This window comes from Lethenteron reissneri, chromosome 4 (genome assembly GCF_015708825.2).
Source record: "Lethenteron reissneri isolate LAM-NWPU_2019-01 chromosome 4, ASM1570882v1, whole genome shotgun sequence".
Classification (NCBI taxonomy): Eukaryota; Metazoa; Chordata; class Hyperoartia; order Petromyzontiformes; family Petromyzontidae; genus Lethenteron; species Lethenteron reissneri.
The window spans coordinates 8046131-8067308 of record NC_083782.1 but is presented as its reverse complement, the minus strand read 5'-3'; the positions used below and the strand labels follow the sequence as shown (position 1 = coordinate 8067308).

At 49.3% G+C, this 21178-nt stretch overlaps 3 protein-coding genes across 5 annotated transcripts in view; all 3 read right to left on the bottom strand.

Moving 5' to 3' along the window:
- Nucleotides 1-1323, bottom strand: part of LOC133350085 (cyclin-G-associated kinase-like) — a 66229-nt gene extending 64906 nt beyond the window's left edge. For both annotated transcript variants that reach the window (XM_061564089.1, XM_061564098.1), the window contains exon 1: nucleotides 422-1323. In XM_061564089.1, coding sequence (XP_061420073.1) covers nucleotides 422-548 — 127 coding nt within the window. In that variant the 5' untranslated portion in view covers nucleotides 549-1323. The remainder of the gene's footprint in view (nucleotides 1-421) is intronic.
- LOC133350738 (mucin-2-like) lies at nucleotides 616-8412 on the bottom strand. Its single transcript, XM_061565425.1, has 3 exons — nucleotides 8365-8412; nucleotides 1582-1719; nucleotides 616-1485 (listed from the first exon to the last, which is right to left on the bottom strand). The coding sequence occupies exons 1-3, from the start codon at nucleotides 8410-8412 to the stop codon at nucleotides 616-618; spliced, it is 1056 nt and encodes a 351-aa protein (XP_061421409.1).
- Nucleotides 7526-20639, bottom strand: LOC133350139 (GTP:AMP phosphotransferase AK3, mitochondrial-like). Of its 2 annotated transcripts, none has more exons than XM_061564168.1 (5): nucleotides 20444-20639; nucleotides 15429-15548; nucleotides 12045-12220; nucleotides 10347-10465; nucleotides 7526-8642 (listed from the first exon to the last, which is right to left on the bottom strand). In XM_061564168.1, the coding sequence occupies exons 1-5, from the start codon at nucleotides 20592-20594 to the stop codon at nucleotides 8543-8545; spliced, it is 666 nt and encodes a 221-aa protein (XP_061420152.1). In that variant the 5' UTR covers nucleotides 20595-20639; the 3' UTR covers nucleotides 7526-8542. The 2 variants fall into 2 exon arrangements, with proteins under 2 accessions (XP_061420152.1, XP_061420156.1); XM_061564172.1 differs by having other exon boundaries at nucleotides 7526-8639.
- Between the last annotated feature and the right edge of the window lie 539 nt (nucleotides 20640-21178).

The following is a 21178-nucleotide window of genomic DNA, read 5'->3' as shown; positions in this document are numbered from 1 at the left end:
ACAATCATCTGACCCATAGGTGGCAGCCATCTCAAGCCCGAGGACGAGAGGACTCTAGCCGCCACGCATATAAAGGATTTATAGTGAAAAACTTTGTTTTTACGGGTTATACTTATTTATTGTATTACTTCCCTTCTACGTGACTTTACCGAAAGAACCAAGAACATCAATGTCTCTGCACGAGTAGACCACACACACACACAGCGGAGTAAAAGCCGTGATAAATAATACTGGCAGACAATCATCTGACCCATAGGTGGCAGCCATCTCAAGCCAGAGGACGAGAGGACTCTAGCCGCCACGCATATAAAGGATTTATAGTGAAAAACTTTGTTTTTACGGGTTAATTTTTCACACTTTTACCTTACAGGGGGTAAAAGCCGTGACGGGCCGGTAGATTTGTGGCTGTGTGGAACCTCACCCTCGGCCAGAACGGCCTTGACACGAAGCTTCTGCTTGCCCAGCTCCACCGTGTTGCCCACGAAGTCCTTCTCGTCTCGGGCCGCGTTGCCTCCAAAGAAATCGAAGGCCGACTGCAGGATAGACATTGTGGTGATGGTGATGGTGGTGATGGTGGTGGTGATGGGTGATCCGTTTTTGGTGATGTTAAAAAGTTCAGGGATGGTGTCGGCGATGATGATGTCGGTGATGGTGTGAAACGTTGTGAGTGTTGATGGTGGTGCTTGCGCTGGTGTCGATATTGGTGATGGCTTTGATGGTGATGATGTTGTTGGTGGTGTCTCGTGATGGTGGTGATGGTGGTGGTGGTGATGGTATTGGTGATGTTGGTGATGATGGTATTGGTGATGGTGGTGATAGTATTGGTGATGTTGGTGATGATGGTATTGGTGTTGATGTTGGTGGTGTTAACGGTGATGTTGTTGATGTTATCGGTGATGTTGGTGGTGATGTTGTTGATGTTATCGGTGATGGTGGTGATGGTGGTGGTGATGGGTGATCCGTTTTTGGTGATGTTAAAAAGTTCAGGGATGGTGTCGGCGATGATGATGTGGGTGATGGTGTGAAACGTTGTGAACGTTGATGGTGGTGCTTGCGCTGGTGTCGATATTGGTGATGGCTATGATGGTGGTGATGTTGTTGTTGATGGTGGTGATGTTGTTGTTGATGGTGGTGATGTTGTTGTTGATGGTGGTGTCTCGTGATGGTGGTGATGGTATTGGTGATGGTGGTGATGGTATTGATGTTGTTGGTGGTGATGATGTTGGTGGTGATGGTATTGGTGTTGGTGGTGATGTTGGTGGTGTTAACGGTGATGTTGTTGATGTTATCGGTGATGTTGGTGGTGATGTTATCGATGATGTTATCGATGATGTTGGTGATGGTATTGGTGATGTTAGTGGTGATAGTTTTGGTGATGGTATTAGTGATGGTATTGGTGATGTTGGTGGTGATAGTTTTGGTGATGGTATTAGTGATGGTATTGGTGATGTTGGTGGTGATGTTGATGATGTTGGTGGTGATGTTGATGATGTTGGTGGTGATGTTGATGATGTTGGTGGTGATGTTGATGATGTTGGTGGTGATGTTGGTGGTGATGTTGATGATGTTGGTGGTGATGTTATCGATGTTATCGGTGATGTTATCGATGATGGTATCGATGATGTATCGATGATGTTGGCGATGATGTTGGCTCAGGTGGCCCGGCCCGGCGAGGCCCCGCGTCCGCGTTTCCGGATCCGCGTCGGTTTGTATTTCCCACTGCGGATGCGCGCACCCGCCGCCGCCGCATTGGCTCGCGTGAGACCTCGTGATCCGTCACTTATCCAGACTGGGAAATATGATTCGAGGGGAGGGGGGGTGGTGGCTCGAGGGGCTAGGAGGGGGGAGGGGTTAACGTGGTGACGTCATTACGCTCCTCGTGACGTCATCGCGCCAACGCGTCACCCGCGCGGACGAAACAAACCTCGGAAATTCTACGCCCGGTGACGTCACCACGCTGGGTGACGCCCCCTCGCGTGCCGGCGAGCGTGACGTGTGTAACGTATGGTGACGTCAACAGCGCGGTGACACGCTGTTGTGACGTCATCATACAAGAGGGGTGGGGTACGTCGTGTCCCGGGGGGGGGGGGTGGGGTAACCATAGCAACCCCCATCACTAGAATTCCCACGTGGATTTGACCCGTACATTTTTTATACATTTTTATCCTGGAAATATTCGATGAGCTATGAAGATTTTTTTTTTACAGTGCAACGTGTAGGAAAGTTTAGCAAATCACAAAAAATAAACTATTTTTTACTTTATTTTACGAGGTTAAAGCCTGCTGAGCTATTAGCTGCTTTGTTCAAAAAAAAGCTCACCGAAGTGGCTTATCAACCACGCCGGTCACAGCGAGTTGGTGAATCTTGGAGCACAGCAATTTAGAGTGGATGTGTCAGCACTGCCCTCTGCTGCCCGCCACGTAGGAACGCAGCAGCCTATAGCACCCGTTATGCACTGGGGTCGCCCATTCAAATCACTATCCAGGCTCAATACCTGCTTAGCTTAAATTATCTCAAGTGTCCATTATCTTATTCTTTATTTCTTATGGGTTAATAGCAGCAGATTAAAGATGCAATTTTAGATGTTGTTAGGGGCCGTCCATAAATGACGTCACGTGATTTTTGACGATTTTTGACCCCCCCCCCTCGTCACACGGCGTCACAAAAAGTCAGACCCCCCCCCTCAAATATGACGTCACAAAGCTCTGCCCCCCCCTCTCACCAAAACCATATTTCCATTTTGAAAATAAAACATGCTTCAAATCGCTTTAAACTATTGTCATTGTAGTGCGTATTTAATGTTGCGCTGCACTCTGATGTTGTAGGAGTGTTGTTATAACAATTAGTGTTGTTATAACAATTCTATATCTATTTTAAGTTGCGCATTTTGATGTGACGTCACATTTCTCACCCCCCCCCCCCCCCTCGTCTGGTCAAGTTTTTGGACCAGTTGAAAGGGTAAAAACCTATCACTATATTTTGCCACTGGTAAAGGAGATGTCTCATAGTGTAAATGCTTCACCCCGAGCTCTCAATACTCTGATAGTGCGCTGTTTTTGAGTTGTACGCCTTTTGGCGTCATCTGGTCCAACACCAATGGAGACTATTTATATTCTTGGTTCTTTCGGTAAAAAACGTAATTTGGAGCTTTCGTGACTGCAGGAATTATTCTTTGGTTCTTTCGGCAAAGTCACGTATCAAGATAAAATAATAAATTAAATACTAGCATACGACGTTTCGATTGCAACACAAGCAATCGTCATCAGGTATAAATTAAATAGAAACACAAATCTAGTATATCTTCTTGGTTCTTTCGGTAAAGTCACGTAGAAGGGAAGTAATAAAATAATAAAAATAAAACACAATAAAAGAATTAATAATATAATACGTGACTTTACCGAAAGAACCAATAAGATGAATCCCTGCAGCCACGAAAGCTTTAAATCGAAATCTAGTATACTGTACTTAGAAATGTAATGTAATACAACAGAGAGTCGGATGACATAACAGTCAACACCCTACCTGGTTGATGACGTTCTTCCTGAGAATGCTAAATTTGAGAGAGAGATCAAACACAGAACCAGAGACATATAGACAGACATATAAGCGGACAGAATCTTTCGGTAAAGTCACGTATAAGGGAAATAATAAAATAATATTAATATAAAACAATAAAAATTATCACGACGTGTCGACTTCAACACAAGCAATCACTTGATGATGATCACCTGATGATGATTGCTTGTGTTGCAGTCGAAACGTCGTGATAATTTTTATTGTTTTATATTTATATTACTTTATTATTTCCCTTCTACGTGACTTTACCGAAAGAACCAAGAATATGAATCCCTGCAGTCACGAAAGCTTTAAATCAAAATTTAATGTGTCTATTTGTTTGTGTTTCTCCATCGTGATGGGATTTGTAGGATGAACGTTGAGATTTATAAGGGACACGGGGTGACCAACACTGTCTGAATTGGCCTGTAATAAGGTCGGGCACACCCTCTTAAGCCTCACCTTACCATATTAATAAAAAGTATGCGGCCCTTCCCCCCTCTCCAACCATTATATAAACGGAGTGGTAGCTCCTGCAATCTCTCATTTACTTGATACAGCTGTCGTGGCTGTGACGGTTCCACCTGAAGACGGAAGCTTGTGTTGCCTCCGAAACGTCGTGATTTTTATTTTATTTTACTTTTTTAATGTTTTACCTACGTGACTTTACCGAAAAAACCTAAGAATATGAATCCTTGCAGTCACGAAAGCTTCAATTCTAGAATCACTGATTAGGGGTTGACAGGTATGCACTATACACTTCACACTACTATACACGAAACCCTACTATACACTACACTATACACTACTATATCATACATTGACAGGTATGCGGTCCTGATTGGGTTGATGGTCGAAGGTTGAAGTGTCCACGTAGTAGTCGTAGTCGCAGTGTTTTGCTTACAATTGTTTGCAAGCCTCACCGCGTGTTCTGCAGGAGGGTCATGCCAAGTTTTATTTCAGTAGGGGGCGATGGTCACCACTGCTGCTGCTGCTGCTTTGTGTTCCAAAGACATTGGCGTGTAAAACGTTGACATTTGGCAAATGTAGGTCACGATGTTTCTTCGAATAACGCCTCGGGATCTTTAACGTCTACTGCGAAATAAGTTCAATATGCGTACACTATACCATGCACTACACTATACACTACACTTGTATACACCACCCTACATTACCCTACACTATCCTTTGGGTCTTTCGGTAATGTCACGTAGATAGGTTAAAAAATAACAAAATAACACTATACGTGATATCACTATACACTACGCATTACACGAACCTAACTTTTTTTTTACTGGTTACATAAAACTCCTGAAACGTTTCTTTTGTGGATTCGAAAGGCCTTAAGGGGCCGTCCATAAATGACGTCACGCACCTAGGGGGGGGGGTCAGACATTTGTGACGATGTGTGATGAAGGTGGGGGGGGGGTTGAGAAATGTGACGTCACATTAAAATGCGCAACTTTAAATAAATATAGACAACGCGTTCTACTTAATTAAATATACTTTGTAATACACGTTTTCTCCGACAACATCAGAGTGCAGCGCCACATTAAATACGCACTACAATGACAATAGTTTAAAGCGATTTGAAGCATGTTTTTTTTTGGGGGGGGGGGCAGAGCTTTGTGACGTCATATTTGAGGAGGGGCTGACTTTTTGTGACGCCATGTGGACGATTTTTTACGGGGTCAAAATCGTCCAAAATCGCGTGACGTCATTTATGGACGGCCCCTAACTGGTCGCCGTGGAAGCACCTCAGCTGCATTCCCATCTACGAAACAACACCGGAGTAGGGGCCGCGATACGGCCAATGTTCATCGAAACTTTCAACGATATTAATCACCAAACAGACGAAGTGATGTGAGACCCGGTCGTCGAATGCGCCATTTGTCTAGAACTCTCAGCCCAGTGCCGCATTATCGTAGTAGCAATAAGTATAACCCGTAAAAACAAAGTTTTTCACTATAAATCCTTTATATGCGTGGCGGCTAGAGTCCTCTCGTCCTCTGGCTTGAGATGGCTGCCACATATGGGTCAGATGATTGCATTGTACCATTAAGCAATTGGTAATTAAATATAATATTTTTGTCCTAAAAAGTATAAAATTTTGGGAAAATGTTTTCACGAACATTAATTGTCACGGACAACGAGTCTGTGTGGAAAATGTCAGCTCGATTGGATCACGGGAAGTGGGTTAAAAAAACGACCGAAAGATTTGCACGGTCCTAAGCAAGCAAGCGAACTTAATATAAATGATTTAAAAATAGCTACATATGCTATGGGCCCAGGGCCGGATTAAGGCACGGGGCTTTAGGAGATGCAGCCCAGAGGCCTCAGCCAGCTGGAGGGCCTCCAGAGAATAAGTGAAAAGTTATTTCACTTGTGAATGCTGAATTGTATTTGTTGTTAGCCTTGTAAAATTTTTTTTTTTATTTAACATTGTTTTCCTTAAATTTCGATTTAAAGCTTTCGTGACTGCAGGGATTCATCTTCTTGGTTCTTTCGGTAAAGTCACGTAGAAGGGAAGTAATAAAATAATAAAAATAATTACTTCCCTTCTACGTGACTTTACCGATAGAACCAAGAAGATTTGTTATTACTGGGGGCCTCACAGTACATGTAGCCCAGGGGCCTACAAATATATTAATCCGGCCCTGTACAGGCCCCACACTTTCAAAGGCCCTGCACGAAATGCTTTCAAGCTACAATTCTGGTTCAGTGATTCTGCACTTGCTCTATTACTATAGTACTATACCGCCTTCAACTTTTGTGAACGACTGGGTATTTAAGGTTAGCGATTTGTCGTATTATCCGGCTGTATAGTAAATGGGAAAATATAATTACATGTAAAAAAATTGTGTTTTAATATTTACGTGTTTTTTTTTTATTTAGGGCCCCTTTATAACATATGCTACAGGCCCCGCACTACCTTAGTCTGGACAATTTAGTAAACCCATTTCAACGGAGGAGAAGTAATAGCAAAACGCCACGAAATCTCTCCTGATGCCCGCTCGTGGTCAGCAGCAGACCATGACACTGGCGCAGATAGCTCCGGAGCCATATTGCTGCCGAAATACGCAAGGCATAGAAGCCACAGATCACCGAGCAAGACATCTCACCAGCGTGAAAGAGTAGGCCAAATACCTTCGACGAGTGGAAGGCCCCCTTGTGCAATCAGTGGCATGAGCAAGCCATTGTAGGGCTGCCCTTTTACCAAGTGAACTCCCCTTAACTTAAGGCGTCGTCGTACAACCAGGCTCAGTTTGCAGGCATATGTATGTATGTTGAACTTCTCTGGAGCCGCACGTAGCCAACTGTACGTATCAGGATGAGAAAGAAAGGAAGACTCCGTGTGGACATTGTGAAATTGGCACACGTGTTGCTTGTCTTCATGGTCAAGTGTTGTAATTGGAAATCATTTTAGTGGCATCGAAAGCCGACGCTCGCCAGTATTTCCCAAGCTAACAAAAAAAAACCCCACTCTGTCTGGCATTGCCATTTCAGATGATTAAACATTTTGAACAAGTCAGGCGGGTTCAGGACCGACCAATGTGGCTGTGGGTAGCAAGTCTTCCCGTGCGCATTTTACACCGCTAAAAATAAAAAAAAAACCTGGCACACGAAGAAAGGATTTGGTCCGTGGAAGGTGGAACGGAAAAACCAACTGTGGTGACTTTTTTGTATGGTTAGCGCACAGCTGCGGTCTTGCAAACATAACGATGGTGGCCCCATCGGTCTCGCGGGGAGAAATGGAGAAGCCGAAATGGAGAAGCCGTTTGCATATATTAGCTAATATTCCCGATAGCGGTGGTTCGTATAATCCAAGTTCTGGGCAACCGTTTGATCGATGAGGCCACTCTTTTTTTTCTCTAGGGCAAGCCTTTAATCGCAACACAACTCTATGCTGAAGTTTCATCACATGGGACCATCATTTTGTTATATATATAAAATATATTTTTTATTCCATATCCTCCCTCACACCATACATTGACGGGTACAGATCAACGTCCTGTGCGGTAGTTGCAGGGGCATTGGCGGTTTCAGGCATCAGTCCCACACCCGATATGGGACCATCTTTACGAGGAGTTATTGGCGACAGAGTCCAAATTTTCCCAATTCAAAAATTACCCGCAAATTATCATTACGCCCCGACTGGCAATCAATGTCCCCGCTGACTCGCCCTGCAGAATTCTCACGGTCAAACAAAATCGACTTGAACAACCGCCACAGACAGACAGGCGGAGCTAATGCCTTCGGACTCTCGCCCATCATTGGAAAGGGCAACGAATGATATCTCGATGAGTCGAATCGCGACCGCCGGGTTGTGACATCTGACACTTTGCCGAGCCACGGGCCGGGTGTGTGCTCGCGGGTCAATCGTCACACGTGCAGTCGAAACCAACAGAGGCTTTGCGTGACGTTTCCTTCCACGCAGGGACACACATGAGCCAAGCGGATGAGAAAACTGAGACTCCATCTGGACGTTGTGAAATTAGCGCGCTTTAATGCTTCGCTTTACTCTGCAGACAAGTGTCGTAATTGGAAGTGATGTTATGGCATCGAGAGCGGATATTCGCTGCCATTTCCAAAGCTTAAAAAATAATCTATCCGGCATTGCCATTTAAATTCCTCGGACAAGTCAGCCAGGGTCAGGATGAGCCAATATGTCCGTGTGCAGCAGAGTCTCCGAGTGCGCGATTTTACTTCGCACTTAGTCCATCCCGTGCCACTGACGCACCGGCCTCCACGTGTCCACAGTTCCATAACACACCGGACTTTCGAGATCTGTTCTTACAGTGCCATCACCTCCACAACATCTGGCTTTAGGTCTTCCTCCTCCGTCTCCGGCGACATTACCTGCTATTTGCCATCCTTTCTATCGAGTCCCACGATGGATAGGTGGCGGTGAGGGCTGGGGGAGTGGTGAGCAGGTTGATATTGAGTGTGCCTTGGTGGGGGGAAGGTGCGGGGGGGGGGGTCCCCTTCAGACGAACGAGTGGACTTGGCTGGAGATGAACGCGTGGATTTGGGGCCACACCTTGTTGGTCTCCGTGCCCGCGAAGGTGTGCAGGAGGCCCCTGCTGCTGCTCAATGCGCAGGACAATGGCGACAACGACAGGGGTATGGGTGACGCTGTCGCTCGCAGGTCGGGCGGCGTGGTCACGGTGGTGGTGATGATGATGGCTGCAGGTGAACAGTGGAGGACGGGGGCTTAATACGGGTAGGAACAACAGGTTCCACACTGCCCACCAGGGATTATTTGTCTGTCTGTCTGTTGTGCATGGAATTCCGCCCACCCAAGCACCTCCCCACCGAACACCAAGCTACGTGTGTTCTCACTGAATTTTGTCCGGGCCGCTGGGTAGGCTGGGGTAGATGACACGTGACCGGCAGCCTCTGCCACTGCCGAGAGGGTATACTGGACGTGGTGTTCTGGGTCTGGAAATATTTCATAAGGCCGCTGAAATGAATCCCTGGGTGGAGGATGGTGATGGAAGATGGCGATGAATGACGATTTGGGTGAAAAAGATTACGTGAAGTGATGCTGCTTGGATGATGATGGTGATGTTGATTGGTCGAGGGCGATGGTTGTACACGATGGATTGCTACTGCGATGGTGAAGACGAGAAGGTCGTGCAAAGGTTTTCGCGGTTGGGGCTGGGAGCTTCCTCTGTCTCAACGATTAGATGACAACATGACGCTGGAAAGTGATGGATGATAGTGATGCACGATTGGTGGAGGGTTGCCGATGATGGTGACAGTTGCAACTGCTGACGCGCACGCTGACAACAGCGACAACGGCTGCCATCCGCCACGAAGTGGTGGTGACGACACCATCCTTAGTGCTTGTGCCAGGCTAGGTGCACTTCAAGGCTCGCTTGCAGGAGTTCATGCTGCCAAAACAAAATTAAATATCCCCGATTTGGCGAGTGGCTAAATGGGGATAAAGGCCGACACAGCACAGTAGGGAGTTGTGTGGCTAGCATCATGCCCGGCCGCCTTTGTCTCCCCAGTGGTGCCGTTTACCCATCATACCAGGTACAGTAAAATCTTGGATTGCGAGTAACTTGGTCTACGAGTGTTTTGCAAGACGAGCATTTTTTTTAAATAAACATTAATTTGATAAACGAGCGAGGTCTTGCAAAACGAGTAGCACGTGTATACGCTTTGTCTGCCGAGCGTCACGTGATCACAACTGATATACGAGTGCTTTGATATACGAGTGCTTTGGATTACAAGGTTTTACTGTACTCATTTGAGACTAAGTTGACCTCGAGGAAGCTCAGAACCGGTTCAGATGATCGTCACTGGTATTGGCCATGAGCGGGAATTGAACTCGGGTGGCCAGGTTCGTAGTGCAGCGTAGCACTCACCGCTACACTACTGCGTACTCACACGCCTACACGCACGCCTACTCGCACGCGTACTCGCACGCCTACTCACACACCTACTCACACGCGTACTCACACGCCTACGCACACGCCTACTCACACGCCTACTCACACATGTACTCACACGCGTACTCACACGCCTACTCACACGCCTACTCACACGCGTACTCACACGCCTACTCACACGTGAAGTCACACGCCTACTCACACGCGTACTCACACGCCTACTCACACACCTACTCACACGTGTACTCACACACCTACTCACACGTGCGTACTCACACGTGTACTCACACGTGTGTACTCACACGAGCATACTCACACGTGTACTCACACGCCTACTCACACGCCTACTCACACGCCTACTCACACGCGTACTCATACGAGCGTACTCACGCGAAGTGGTTGACGAGCGGCTGCGTCCTCTCGCGATACTCGCGGAGTCGCGCCACCACCGTGTCGGGTCGGTCGTCCAGCCTCTGCGTCAGCGGCTCCCCCGTCACATCGTCACGGCCCTGGGGGTGGTGGGGGGGGCAGGGGGGTGGGGGGCGGGGGGCGGGGGGAAGGGGGGCCACGGGGGGTCATGAGAGAGTTGGCCCCCAAACCTCCCCCACCTGAGAGAGAGAATCGCTCTAGGGCAGTGGGTTCTTGACCTTTACTGCAGCCTTGCACCCATTTGGGATCTCAGCAGTGGCGGCTCCTGCAAAATCTCTCAGGGGGGGCAAATGTCTGGATGATTGATAAGGATAAGGTCCACCCATGCAATGGATAAATTAACAGCTTAAGCATGTAAAGGCAACTTCACTTCTTTAATATTAATGAAAAATAAAGTGACTATTACAATACATCTTGTTTGTTTCTATACTCACTATTATTACAATCCACTCAGTTTCTTTTATTAAAGATTCCACTAGGTGACGACAAATAATATTGTTGACTGAAACGTGCTTACGTATGATGACGTAAGCACGTTAGTGCAAGCCCTCCCGGAAGCCATAGAGAATGCATTGCAGCGCCCGCCGTTCGAAAAAAAATATCTTTGAATGTAAGTCTATGGGAACACTCTGGGCGATTCTCAGCCGGAGTGAAATCGCCCAAAAAGAGGCGGTACTCCACAGAACGTGACATGACGCTGATTGGACTATATCCAGAGGCACAGTAACGGCTAGCATGATTCTGTGGTTGAATGAGATTGGTGGTGCGTCGCCCAATCGCCCTAATGAAGAAACCTCCCCTGGATCTCAGTCGTAAAAACTAAATGTAGAATGTTCATACATACACAGGGTTTGATGAAACAAAGTAAGTTGTACTTACATGCCCGTGCTTAATTTGCGTTTGTGATGATTTACCTTCTAAAAAAAAAATCTTCCCATGTCTCTCGCACCCCCAGAAAGGGCATCTCGCACTGCCAGGGGGTGGCGTGCACCCCCAGGCTAAGAAGAAGAACCACATTTACTATCAATAACCAATAACCACATTCACAGCAATAACCAATAACCACATTCACAATCAATAAACAACAACCACATTTACTATCAATAACCAATAACCACATTCACTATCAATAGCCAACAACCACATTCACTATCAATAACCACATTCACGATCAATAACCACATTCACTATCAATAACCAATAACCACATTCACAGCAATAACCACATTCACTATCAATAACCAATAACCACATTCATTATCAATAACTAATAACCACACTCACTATCAACAACCACATTCACTATCAATAACCAATAACCACATTCACTATCAATAACCAGTAACCACATTCACTATCAACAACCACATTCACTATCAATAACCAATAACCACATTCGCTATCAATAACCAATAACCACATTCGCTAACTATGACCAGTAACCACATTCGCTATCAATAACCAATAACCACATTCACTATCAATAACCAATAACCACATTCACTATCAATAACCAATAACCACATTCGCTAACTATGACCAGTAACCACATTCACTATCAATAACCAATAACCACACAACTATGACCAATAACCATAACCTATAGCCATAACCATAACCTACAGCCGTTACCATCACCTATAGTCCGTCGGTCCGTACCGCGTTCCTGGGGGGATTGTAGTGGGTGTTGTAGACGCGGCCGCTACGGGCGTGGATCCAGCGGGAGGAGAGGCGCTCTCGGATCATGTCGGCGGGGACATCGAGACACAGCACCGCGTCCAGCCGCACGCGCTCGCACTCCAGGGCGTGCGCCTGGGGCAGCGTGCGCGGGAATCCTGGCCGAGACGCAAACACGAGGAGATGGGAACGCCAGGGTGGCGAGATGTTAACTGCCTCGCCTGGTATACAGAAGGTCCGTGGGTTCCGATCCTGAATCTGACAGCGGTATATATATAAAACCTAAGAATATGAATCCTTGCAGTCTCGAAAGCTTCAAATCTACAAGCTTCAAATCTGGTATATTTGGAGTTTGTGTGTCTGTCTCTCTCTCTTTCTTCGTGGTCGCCTGCATTTTTCTCCGGGTCCTCCGGGTTTTCCCTCCACATTTTGAAACATGCTTTTAGAGTATTTGGCTGCGATAAATTCCCACATCTTCTTGGTTCTTTCAGTAAAGTCACGTAGAAGGGAAATAATAAAATAATAAAAATATAACATAATAAAATACAATTCTCACGACGTTTCGGTCACAACGCAAGCAGCAGTCCTCAGGTGAAGAACAGGTCTGTCGGAAAGACATTCAGACGCTGTCTTTCCGACAGACCTGTTCTTCACCACACTCAGACACTGTCTTTCCGACAGACCTGTTCTTCACCTGAGGACGGCTGCTTGTGTTGTGGCCGAAACGTCGTGAGAATTGTATTTTATTATGTTTTATTTTTATTATTTTATTATTTCCCTTCTATGTGACTTTACCGAAAGAACCAAGAAGATGAATCCCTGCAGTCACGAAAGCTTTAAATCGAAATTTCCACATGATAAGCAACTTTGTCGAGTTGTCATTTGTGGCCAGATCGCTTCTGTAAAAGAGCTATACAGCTAAGTAGGCCTTACCTGGTAAAAAAAGAAAAAAGTTTAGTTTAGCAAAAAAACTGTGAAAGAATACAATGATTTAGATGGCAGGGGCATGCAAGTACTTGCCACATCGCGTAAACAACATCAGTGGGGAGGCCCCCTTTCCGCACTCGTGTGCCGTGCCGGCCCTGCCATGAGTGCTCTCGCTAACAACACTTGCCCCAGCGGTGATGGGTGAGAGTTGGGGGGGGGTGATGATCTTCGGTCGTTGTTGGCAATTGCGGGTGGGGGAGGTTTTTTGCCTGCAGAGAAATGACCTCGGCCAGCCCCTCCCACCGCAAAAGCCGCGTGGCCGCACGGGACGTCGAACTCGGAGCGAGAATCCCACGAGGGACGAGCGGCTTTAATGCGCGTCCGACGGTTTCGCGCTGTGTGGTCGCATTTACATGTTGGAGTGTTTCCAGTTTTTCCCCTACCCCCTGCCCCCCCCCCCCCCCCCCCCCCGCTGGAAATCACGGCTTCCGTTCTTTTCCCGGCAGCTCGCGCCAAGATTCCGAGACCCGCGCGGCAGCGTTGATAATTATCACCGGTCAACACACTTTTTCTGGCATAAGGTATTCCAACGGTTTTAAGGTAATTTTGGGGTGCCGATTCCAAATCTGGCATCAGTTTTTGTCTATCACATCAGGAGATATCAAATATTGAATTTTCAAAAAAAAACTGCAGAAGAAAAATATTAAATAAATGTGGATATCTACATAAAATTATATTATAAACACACTATCCTACAAATACAGCACCATATTTTAACACTAAAGCAGTCACTGACTCGCAACAACTTGCATAAAAACGAGATGTGATAGAGCAAATCTGAGATCAGATTTGGAATCAGCACCCTGAAATTAGTGTAAAACAGCTGTAAAAGTCCAGGCCAGAATTTTTTTTTTTTTTTGTTGACCAGTGTTATTATCGGATGGAAGTTGAGTTGGTGAGGCTGGCTGTGGGAGAGGGTGGTGGGGTTCATAATGTCTGTAGCAGAGCCACGGACTCGCTGAACCCGCGCCGCAGAGAGCCTGGGATTGAATCCTGAGTTACAGCCGCGTTGAAACCGGATTCCCAAGCGGAACGAGTTGATGGTATCACCTCGGTCAGAATAACACGAAAATAAAATGTGTATATATATCCACACACCACGTGAAATCAGCTTTGTCACTTAAATTAAAAGGCCATGTTTGGTAACCATGCAACGAGCATATCAGAGGTGCAGAGCCGGTACCGCTGAGATCCTGAGCTCGACTCTCTGAGCTTACAGCCTGCCCACTCAGATTAAAGTGGGTTCACAAGTGCAGTGAGTTTTCCGGTGTCAGCTCGGTTAGAATAATACAAAAAAAAGTTAACCCGTAAAAACAAAGTTTTTCACTATAAATCCTTTATATGCGTGGCATCGGGGCAGCTAGAGTCCTCTCGTCCTCTGGCTTGAGATGGCTGCCACCTATGGGTCAGATGATTGTGTGCCAGCATTAACCAATTGGTAAATAAATATTATATTTTTGTCCTAGAAAGTGTAAAATTTTGGGAAAAAAATGTCACGAACATTAATTGTCACGCACAACGAGTCTGTGTGGAAAATGTCAGCTCGATTGGATCACGGGAAGTGGGTTAAAAAACGACCGAAAGATTTGCACGGTCCTAAGCAAGCAAGGGAACTTAATATAAAGGATTTAATAAAGGATTTAATTATGTATATAGTACACACCACGTGAAATCATATTCTTTGGGTTTGTCGGTAAAGTCACGTAGATAGGTTCAAAGAAAATATCCTATCTGCGTGACTTTACCGAAAGACCCAAAGAATATGAATTCCTGCAGTCATGAAAGCTTTAAAATCACGTGAAATCAATTTGTCACTTAAATTCAAATCGAATCCCGGTCCTGAGAATTAATAAGTATAACCTGTAAAAACAAAGTTTTTCACTCTAAATCCTTTATATGCGTGGCGGCTAGAGTCCTCTCGTCCTCTGGCTTGAGATGGCTGCCACCTATGGGTCAGATGATTGTCTGCCAGTATTAAGCAATTGGTAATTAAATATTTAATTTGTTTTCCCTAAAAAGTGTAAAATTTTGGAAATTTCTTTTCACGAACATTAATTGTCTCGCACAACGAGTCTGTGTGCAAAATGTCAGCTCGATTGGATGACGGGAAGTGGGTTAAAAAACGACCGAAAGATTTGCACGGTCGTAAGCAAGCAAGCAAGCACGCAAGCAAGCAAGCAAGCGAACTTAATATAAAGGATTTAAAAAGCCACGTGCGGAAACCATACAACGAGCATATCAGAGTTAGGCAGAGCCGCTATCGCTGAGATCCTGGGCTCGACTCGGAGCTTACAGCCTGCCCACTCGGATTAAACCGGGTTCACAAGTGCGGTGAGTTTTCCGGTGTCAGCCGGGTCACGTGTAGGGGTGTCGCCGCACCGTCCAGCACCCATCCCGCGTCACCGCGCCGCTGCAGCTCCCGCATGACGAGGTGTGTGATGAAGTCGTCGGGCACGAGGCGACCCGCCACGATGTAGGAGCGCGCCCGGTGCCCGATCTCTGCACGCGGACACACGCAGCACGCAGCACGGCGGTGATGCCTGGGGTCACACGGGTAACCCTGCTTGCTCGCCTGGATAAAGGCGTTCAACTCAGACAAGCCGGCTTGGATTGGTGGCAAGAGACAATGTCGGTGTGGCGAGCGGTGTCGGAACAAGGTCCTGTGCCTCCCCTAGGTCATCTCAGCCTTAAATCAGTACCTGGTGCGGTGTGGGTGTATGAGCATTGTGCAAATGCGGTCGCGCGTGGCACTGGATACACACACCCCCTTTGTGTGCCGTGCCGGCCTTCATCGGTGCTGCTCGCTAAAACAACAACAACAACAACAACAGAACACTGACCCCCCCCCCCACCCCCACACAGTCTGTTGTTATACGAGTGGCGTGGAGGCAAGGGACGGAGAGGCGGGTCCCGGGGCGACCCCAGCTCCGTGTTCCGGCACGGGCGGCCGCCCTTCCCGTAACCCTCGACGGTCCCTGCCGCTCTTTCACCCCAACAACCACCACCCCCACCACCACCCCCACCACTCCCTGCCGCTCTCTCACCCCAACCACCACCACCCCCACCACCACCCCCACCACTCCCTGCCGTTCTCTCACCCCAACCACCACCACCCCCACCACTACCCCCACCACTCCCTGCCGTTCTCTCACCCCAACCACCACCACCCCCACCACCACCCCCACCACTCCCTGCCGTTCTCTCACCCCAACCACCACCACCCCCACCACTACCCCCACCACTCCCTGCCGCTCTCTCACCCCAACCACCACCACCACCCCCACCACCACCCCCACCACTCCCTGCCGTTCTCTCACCCCAACCACCACCACCCCCACCACCACCCCCACCACTCCCTGCCGTTCTCTCACCCCAGCCACCCCCACCACCACCCCCACCACTCCCTGCCGTTCTCTCACCCCAACCACCACCACCCCCACCACCACCCCCACCACTCCCTGCCGTTCTCTCACCCCAACCACCACCACCCCCACCACTACCCCCACCACTCCCTGCCGCTCTCTCACCCCAACCACCACCACCACCCCCACCACCACCCCCACAACTCCCTGCCGTTCTCTCACCCCAACCACCACCACCCCCACCACCACCCCCACCACTCCCTGCCGTTCTCTCACCCCAGCCACCACCACCACCACCCCCACCACTCCCTGCCGCTCTCTCACCCCAACCACCCCCACCACTCCCTGCCGCTCTCTCACCCCCACCACCACCACTCCCTGCCGCTCACCCCCCCACCACCACCACTCTCTGGCGTTGACCGCGTTCCGGGAAGCCGGGGGGCAACGTTCATGGTGTCCAAAGCACGTGAACTCGCCATGCGGTGAGCGGATGCGGTGAGTGAACGTGGTGAGTGAACGTGAAGAGTGAATATCAAACCTCTGCAAGGAGCGGTGAACGCACACCGGCTGGGCGCCCCGCCTGCCCCCTCCGCTCCCCCCCCCTGCCCCCCCACCTCCTCTCCCTGCCCCCCCCCAGCCCCCCCCCCAGCCCCCCCGCCCGCCCCCACCTCCGACTCGTGGGCCCCGGGGGGGGGGGGGCTGTCGAGACCGCATGCGGTCCGAGCATCGAGCCTCCCGCCGCGACTTCTCAATTGCGTGACCCCTGATGACCTTGCTCCCAATTAAATATTTATTATATATTTTAACACCCCCCCTTCCCCACACTCATCACCCACGAGGGAGCCATCACCACGGCGGCTCGCAGTGGGTAGGAATTAGAAGAATAATCGTGGGAGGAACGCCGCGCGGAGCCGCAGGGGATGGAGAGAGAGGGAGGTGGTCACCACGTGGGCTACACGAGGAGCCCGTGGCACCAGAGGTTGCAACCGGGTACCCGATACCCGTACCCTACCCGATACCCGGCTACCCATACCCGGCCGGGTACGGGTATGGGTAGGCCGTGAGTCACTGGTGAGTAGCCGTTTGTCACTCATTTCGGGTAGGGTACGGTTAGGGAACGGGTACCCGTACCCGGCCGGGTACGGGTACGGGTCGCCGTTTGCGACCCTGGTGCGGCCGGGTACGGGTACGGGTAAGGAATCAAACCCCGTTTGCGACCTCTGCGTGGCACCCAATCGATATTGTAGGTAAAGGCGCAGCCCTGCAACTGCTTTCTTACCTTTGGGGCAAGGACGGTGGTGGGGGGGGGCAGTTGTCCGGCTTGAATGATTACTTCTGTGATAGGAAACGTGTAGTAGTAAATAATAATGATGATGATGTATATCCCGATTGTTAATCCACTGCCCTTTAATGAGTTAATGATGACGTCACCCTGCTGCTGCTCTATATAAGAACGGGAGACACAGCAGAGCCTCACCATTCTGGCGAATTGCCCGATGATGCTGGATGCAATTACCAGCGAAACGTCGTACTCAAATTGTAAATGTTGTGGTTTCACGCTTCAACACACCGGTGTGGGGGCTAAAGCAGTGAACTATTTGTCTTTTGTCAACGTGACACTTTTTTGCTGATTGGCCGTGTCGGGTGGTGGAGGGTTACGACACATTTATAAATAACGCGATCTAAACCCAAAAACGTTGATTATGAATAATATTGGTCGCGAAAGCCTGCCACGTGTTAAACCCACTGCCCTGCTTTACAATGTGGTCCTGCAGTGGAGTCCTTCAACGGAGGAGGAGGAGGAGCATCAGCACCACACGAACTCTCTCCCTCTCTCCTGAATTCCTCTCGCCGTGACCAGCAGCAGCGTCAGCAGCAGCATCTCCACATTGGTGTCTAGCTCCTGAACCAGACTGCTGTCAAGAATACAACATAATCCACTGCTGGATGACCGCGTGATTCATTCGATGCACGGCATTTGCCCACTATAGGGAAGCTTCGCCGAGTCTGTGAACTCTTGCCCAGGAGGGTCCTGCCACACTGGCGACCTTACGGTCAACTCCGTTCACGAGAGTTTAGCTTCGGGTTGGAAGGAAAACGGGAAAAGCACGGAGAGACCCCCCCCCCCACGCAATGGAATGGGTTAACACGGAAAGCACCGCACAGATTGATTCAACACTCTTGCTGCACTGCTGTCTTCTGGGAGTTCTCAAATATGCGCTTGTGTGGGGTGCGGTAGTGTTGTGGTTAGCGTGTGTGGGGTGCGGCAGTGTAGTGGTTAGCGCTACGCTGCGCTACGAACCCGGTGTCCGGGTTCGATTACCACTTACGGACAACACCAGTGCCGATTATCTGAACCGGTCCTGGGCCTCCCCTAGGTCGACTCAACCTCAAATGAGTACCTGATGCTATGTGTAATTATCGCCACTGGGGAGACAAAGGCGACCGGGCGTGATGTTAGCCACCCACCACCTCGTATGCCGTGCCGGCCTTCATAGGTGCTCGCTAACAGCACTTGCCCCTACAGCTTGTTACAGGCTATACGGGGGATCTTTGTTTTTGTTGTGAGGTTCACCAACCCAAGGTCAAGCACGCACGTGTCCGGGTCTCCACTACCCACACACCCGATGGCCAGTGGCGGCACGGGGGCAGAAGCAAAACTAAAGCAAAGGCTAAAGGGCCCCGAGTAGCTCACGTGCCTTCCCCGAAATCGCGATAACAAAATAATATTTTAAAATAAATGGTCAAACAATTCAAAGTCGTCTCCTTATACTTAAAAAAATTAACCCGTAAAAACAAAGTTTTTCACTATAAATCCTTTATATGCGTGGCGGCTAGAGTCCTCTCGTCCCCTGGCTTGAGATGGCTGCCACCTATGGGTCAGATGATTGCCTACCACCATTAAGCAATTGGTAATTAAAATATAAAAAAAAATTCTTAAAAAGTGTAAAATTTTGGAAAAAAAATTTCACGAAAATAAATTGTCACGCACAACGAGTCTGTGTGCAAAATGTCAGCTCGATTGGATCACGGGAAGTGGGTTAAAAACGACCGAAATATTTGCACGGTCGTAAGCGCGCAAGCAAGCAAGCAAGTGAATTTAATATAAAGGATTTAAAAAGAAGAAGCTCTCATGATTCGAATAACACGCAGAAAAAAAAAGGTTGTAATTACCCTCCGAACGTGATTATGTCACACACAGTCGGGACATGATTAAGTTACGCGCAGACTGCCCGGTTCGTGTGACGACTCACGACCGTGGCGGTCACCGTGGGGCGCCCAAAATAACTCCGGGATTAGAGTGCCAAGGGTCCCCTGGCAGCCCCGGGGCAGCCGGGCAGGGCGAGCACGTGTCTGCTCCTCGTGCCGGCCACGGAGAGAGATAGGGGGGGCAGCGATCGTGCGGGTGAATGGAGAGAGAGAAAGAGAGAGGGCGGGAATGAGAGAGGGGGGAGGCGGGAGACAGAGGATGAGAGGGGGAGGGGGGTAAAGAGAAGGGATTTAAGGAGGTGAAGAGAGAGAGGGGGGTGTAAGAGGGGATGAGAGAGAGAGCGGAAGAAAGCGACAGAGGATGAGAGACGAAGGGATGAGAGAGGGGATAGAGAGAAGGGATGAGAGAGGGGATGAGAGAGGGGATAGAGAGAGGGAGTGAAGAGAGGGGACGAGAGAGGGGATAGAGAGAGGGAGTGAAGAGAGGGGATGAGAGAGGGGATAGAGAGAGGGAGTGAAGAGAGGGGATGAGAGAGGGGATAGAGAGAGGGGGTGAAGAAAGGGGATGAGAGAGGGGATAGAGAGAGGGAGTGAAGAGAGGGGATGAGAGAGGGGATAGAGAGAGGGGGTGAAGAGAGGGGATGAGAGAGGGGAGATAAGAGGGGATGAGAGAGAGAGCGGAAGAAAGCAACACAGGATGAGAGACGAGAGGATAAGAGAGAGGGGATCAATAGAGACAGAGAGAGGGGGAGTGAACGAGAGAGGATGCGAGGGGGATGAGATGGTGGGGGGGGGGGGATGGGGGGGGTGTAGGGGTGGTACCGGTCCTCCGGTAGATGTGGTCCCGCAGTAGCTCCCCGCTCGCCACGCTCGTGATGCCGAAATGGAGGCGGATTTTGTGGGCCATGGTCCCCTTGCCCGAGCCCGGGGCCCCGAGTAGGGCCAGCCGGGACACGGGGACACGCGCAGCCATGGACGTGACAGCGAATCGACCGCAGGGAGCGAGGGCGGTGCGGGAGAAAGGGGGGGGGGGGAGACTGAGAGAGTGATGCGGGGAGGGAGGGAGAGGGGAAGGAGGGAGGTGCAGAACGAGAGAGAGCGAGAGAGTGAGCGAGAGGTGGGGGTTTACATAAAGCAAAGTTTAAATAAAATAAATAAAAAATAAATTAAGAAATGATGAACGAAGCAAAGTGCCGACTACACCGAGCATCTTCTTGTTTCCACTGATCGTAAAAAAATAAAAAAGAGGAGGGTGAGAGGGAGGGAGCAGGAGACGGGCAGGGAGAGTCGAGGGACGGGGCAGGTGGTCTCGAGCCAGAATAGGTGGGGAGCACGAGGAGAGTGTGGGGTGCAGGCTCCTTCCACTGCTGGCTGCTGCTGCTGACATCGGCCATCCCCGACGGCGTGACACAGCCCGGGACGCGCTGCTGCCACGGTCATCGTAATTATAGCGACGCAGACAGCCGCTCGCTGCTGCTACTGCTGCTGCCTCTTCAGCAGACGTCGCGAGCTAATTCGGGATCAAGATCTACCCCCCCCTCTACCCATCGGCAAGGG

Coding starts and splice junctions, on each gene's coding strand:
- LOC133350738 (XM_061565425.1), bottom strand. CDS start 8,412: ATGTCGCCGGAGACGGAGGAGGAAGACCTAAAGCCAGATGTTGTGGAG. Junction 1,720..8,364: donor TAAAGCCAGATGTTGTGGAG/GTGATGGCACTG, acceptor GCGCATCCGCAG/TGGGAAATACAAACCGACGC. Junction 1,486..1,581: donor ACATCACCGATAACATCGAT/AACATCACCACC, acceptor ACCAACATCATC/AACATCACCACCAACATCAT.
- LOC133350139 (XM_061564168.1), bottom strand. CDS start 20,594: ATGGCTGCGCGTGTCCCCGTGTCCCGGCTGGCCCTACTCGGGGCCCCG. Junction 10,466..12,044: donor ACAATCCCCCCAGGAACGCG/GTACGGACCGAC, acceptor CACCACCCCCAG/GGCCGTGACGATGTGACGGG. Junction 8,643..10,346: donor CCGCTCGTCAACCACTTCGC/GTGAGTACGCTC, acceptor CGCATTGAGCAG/CAGCAGGGGCCTCCTGCACA.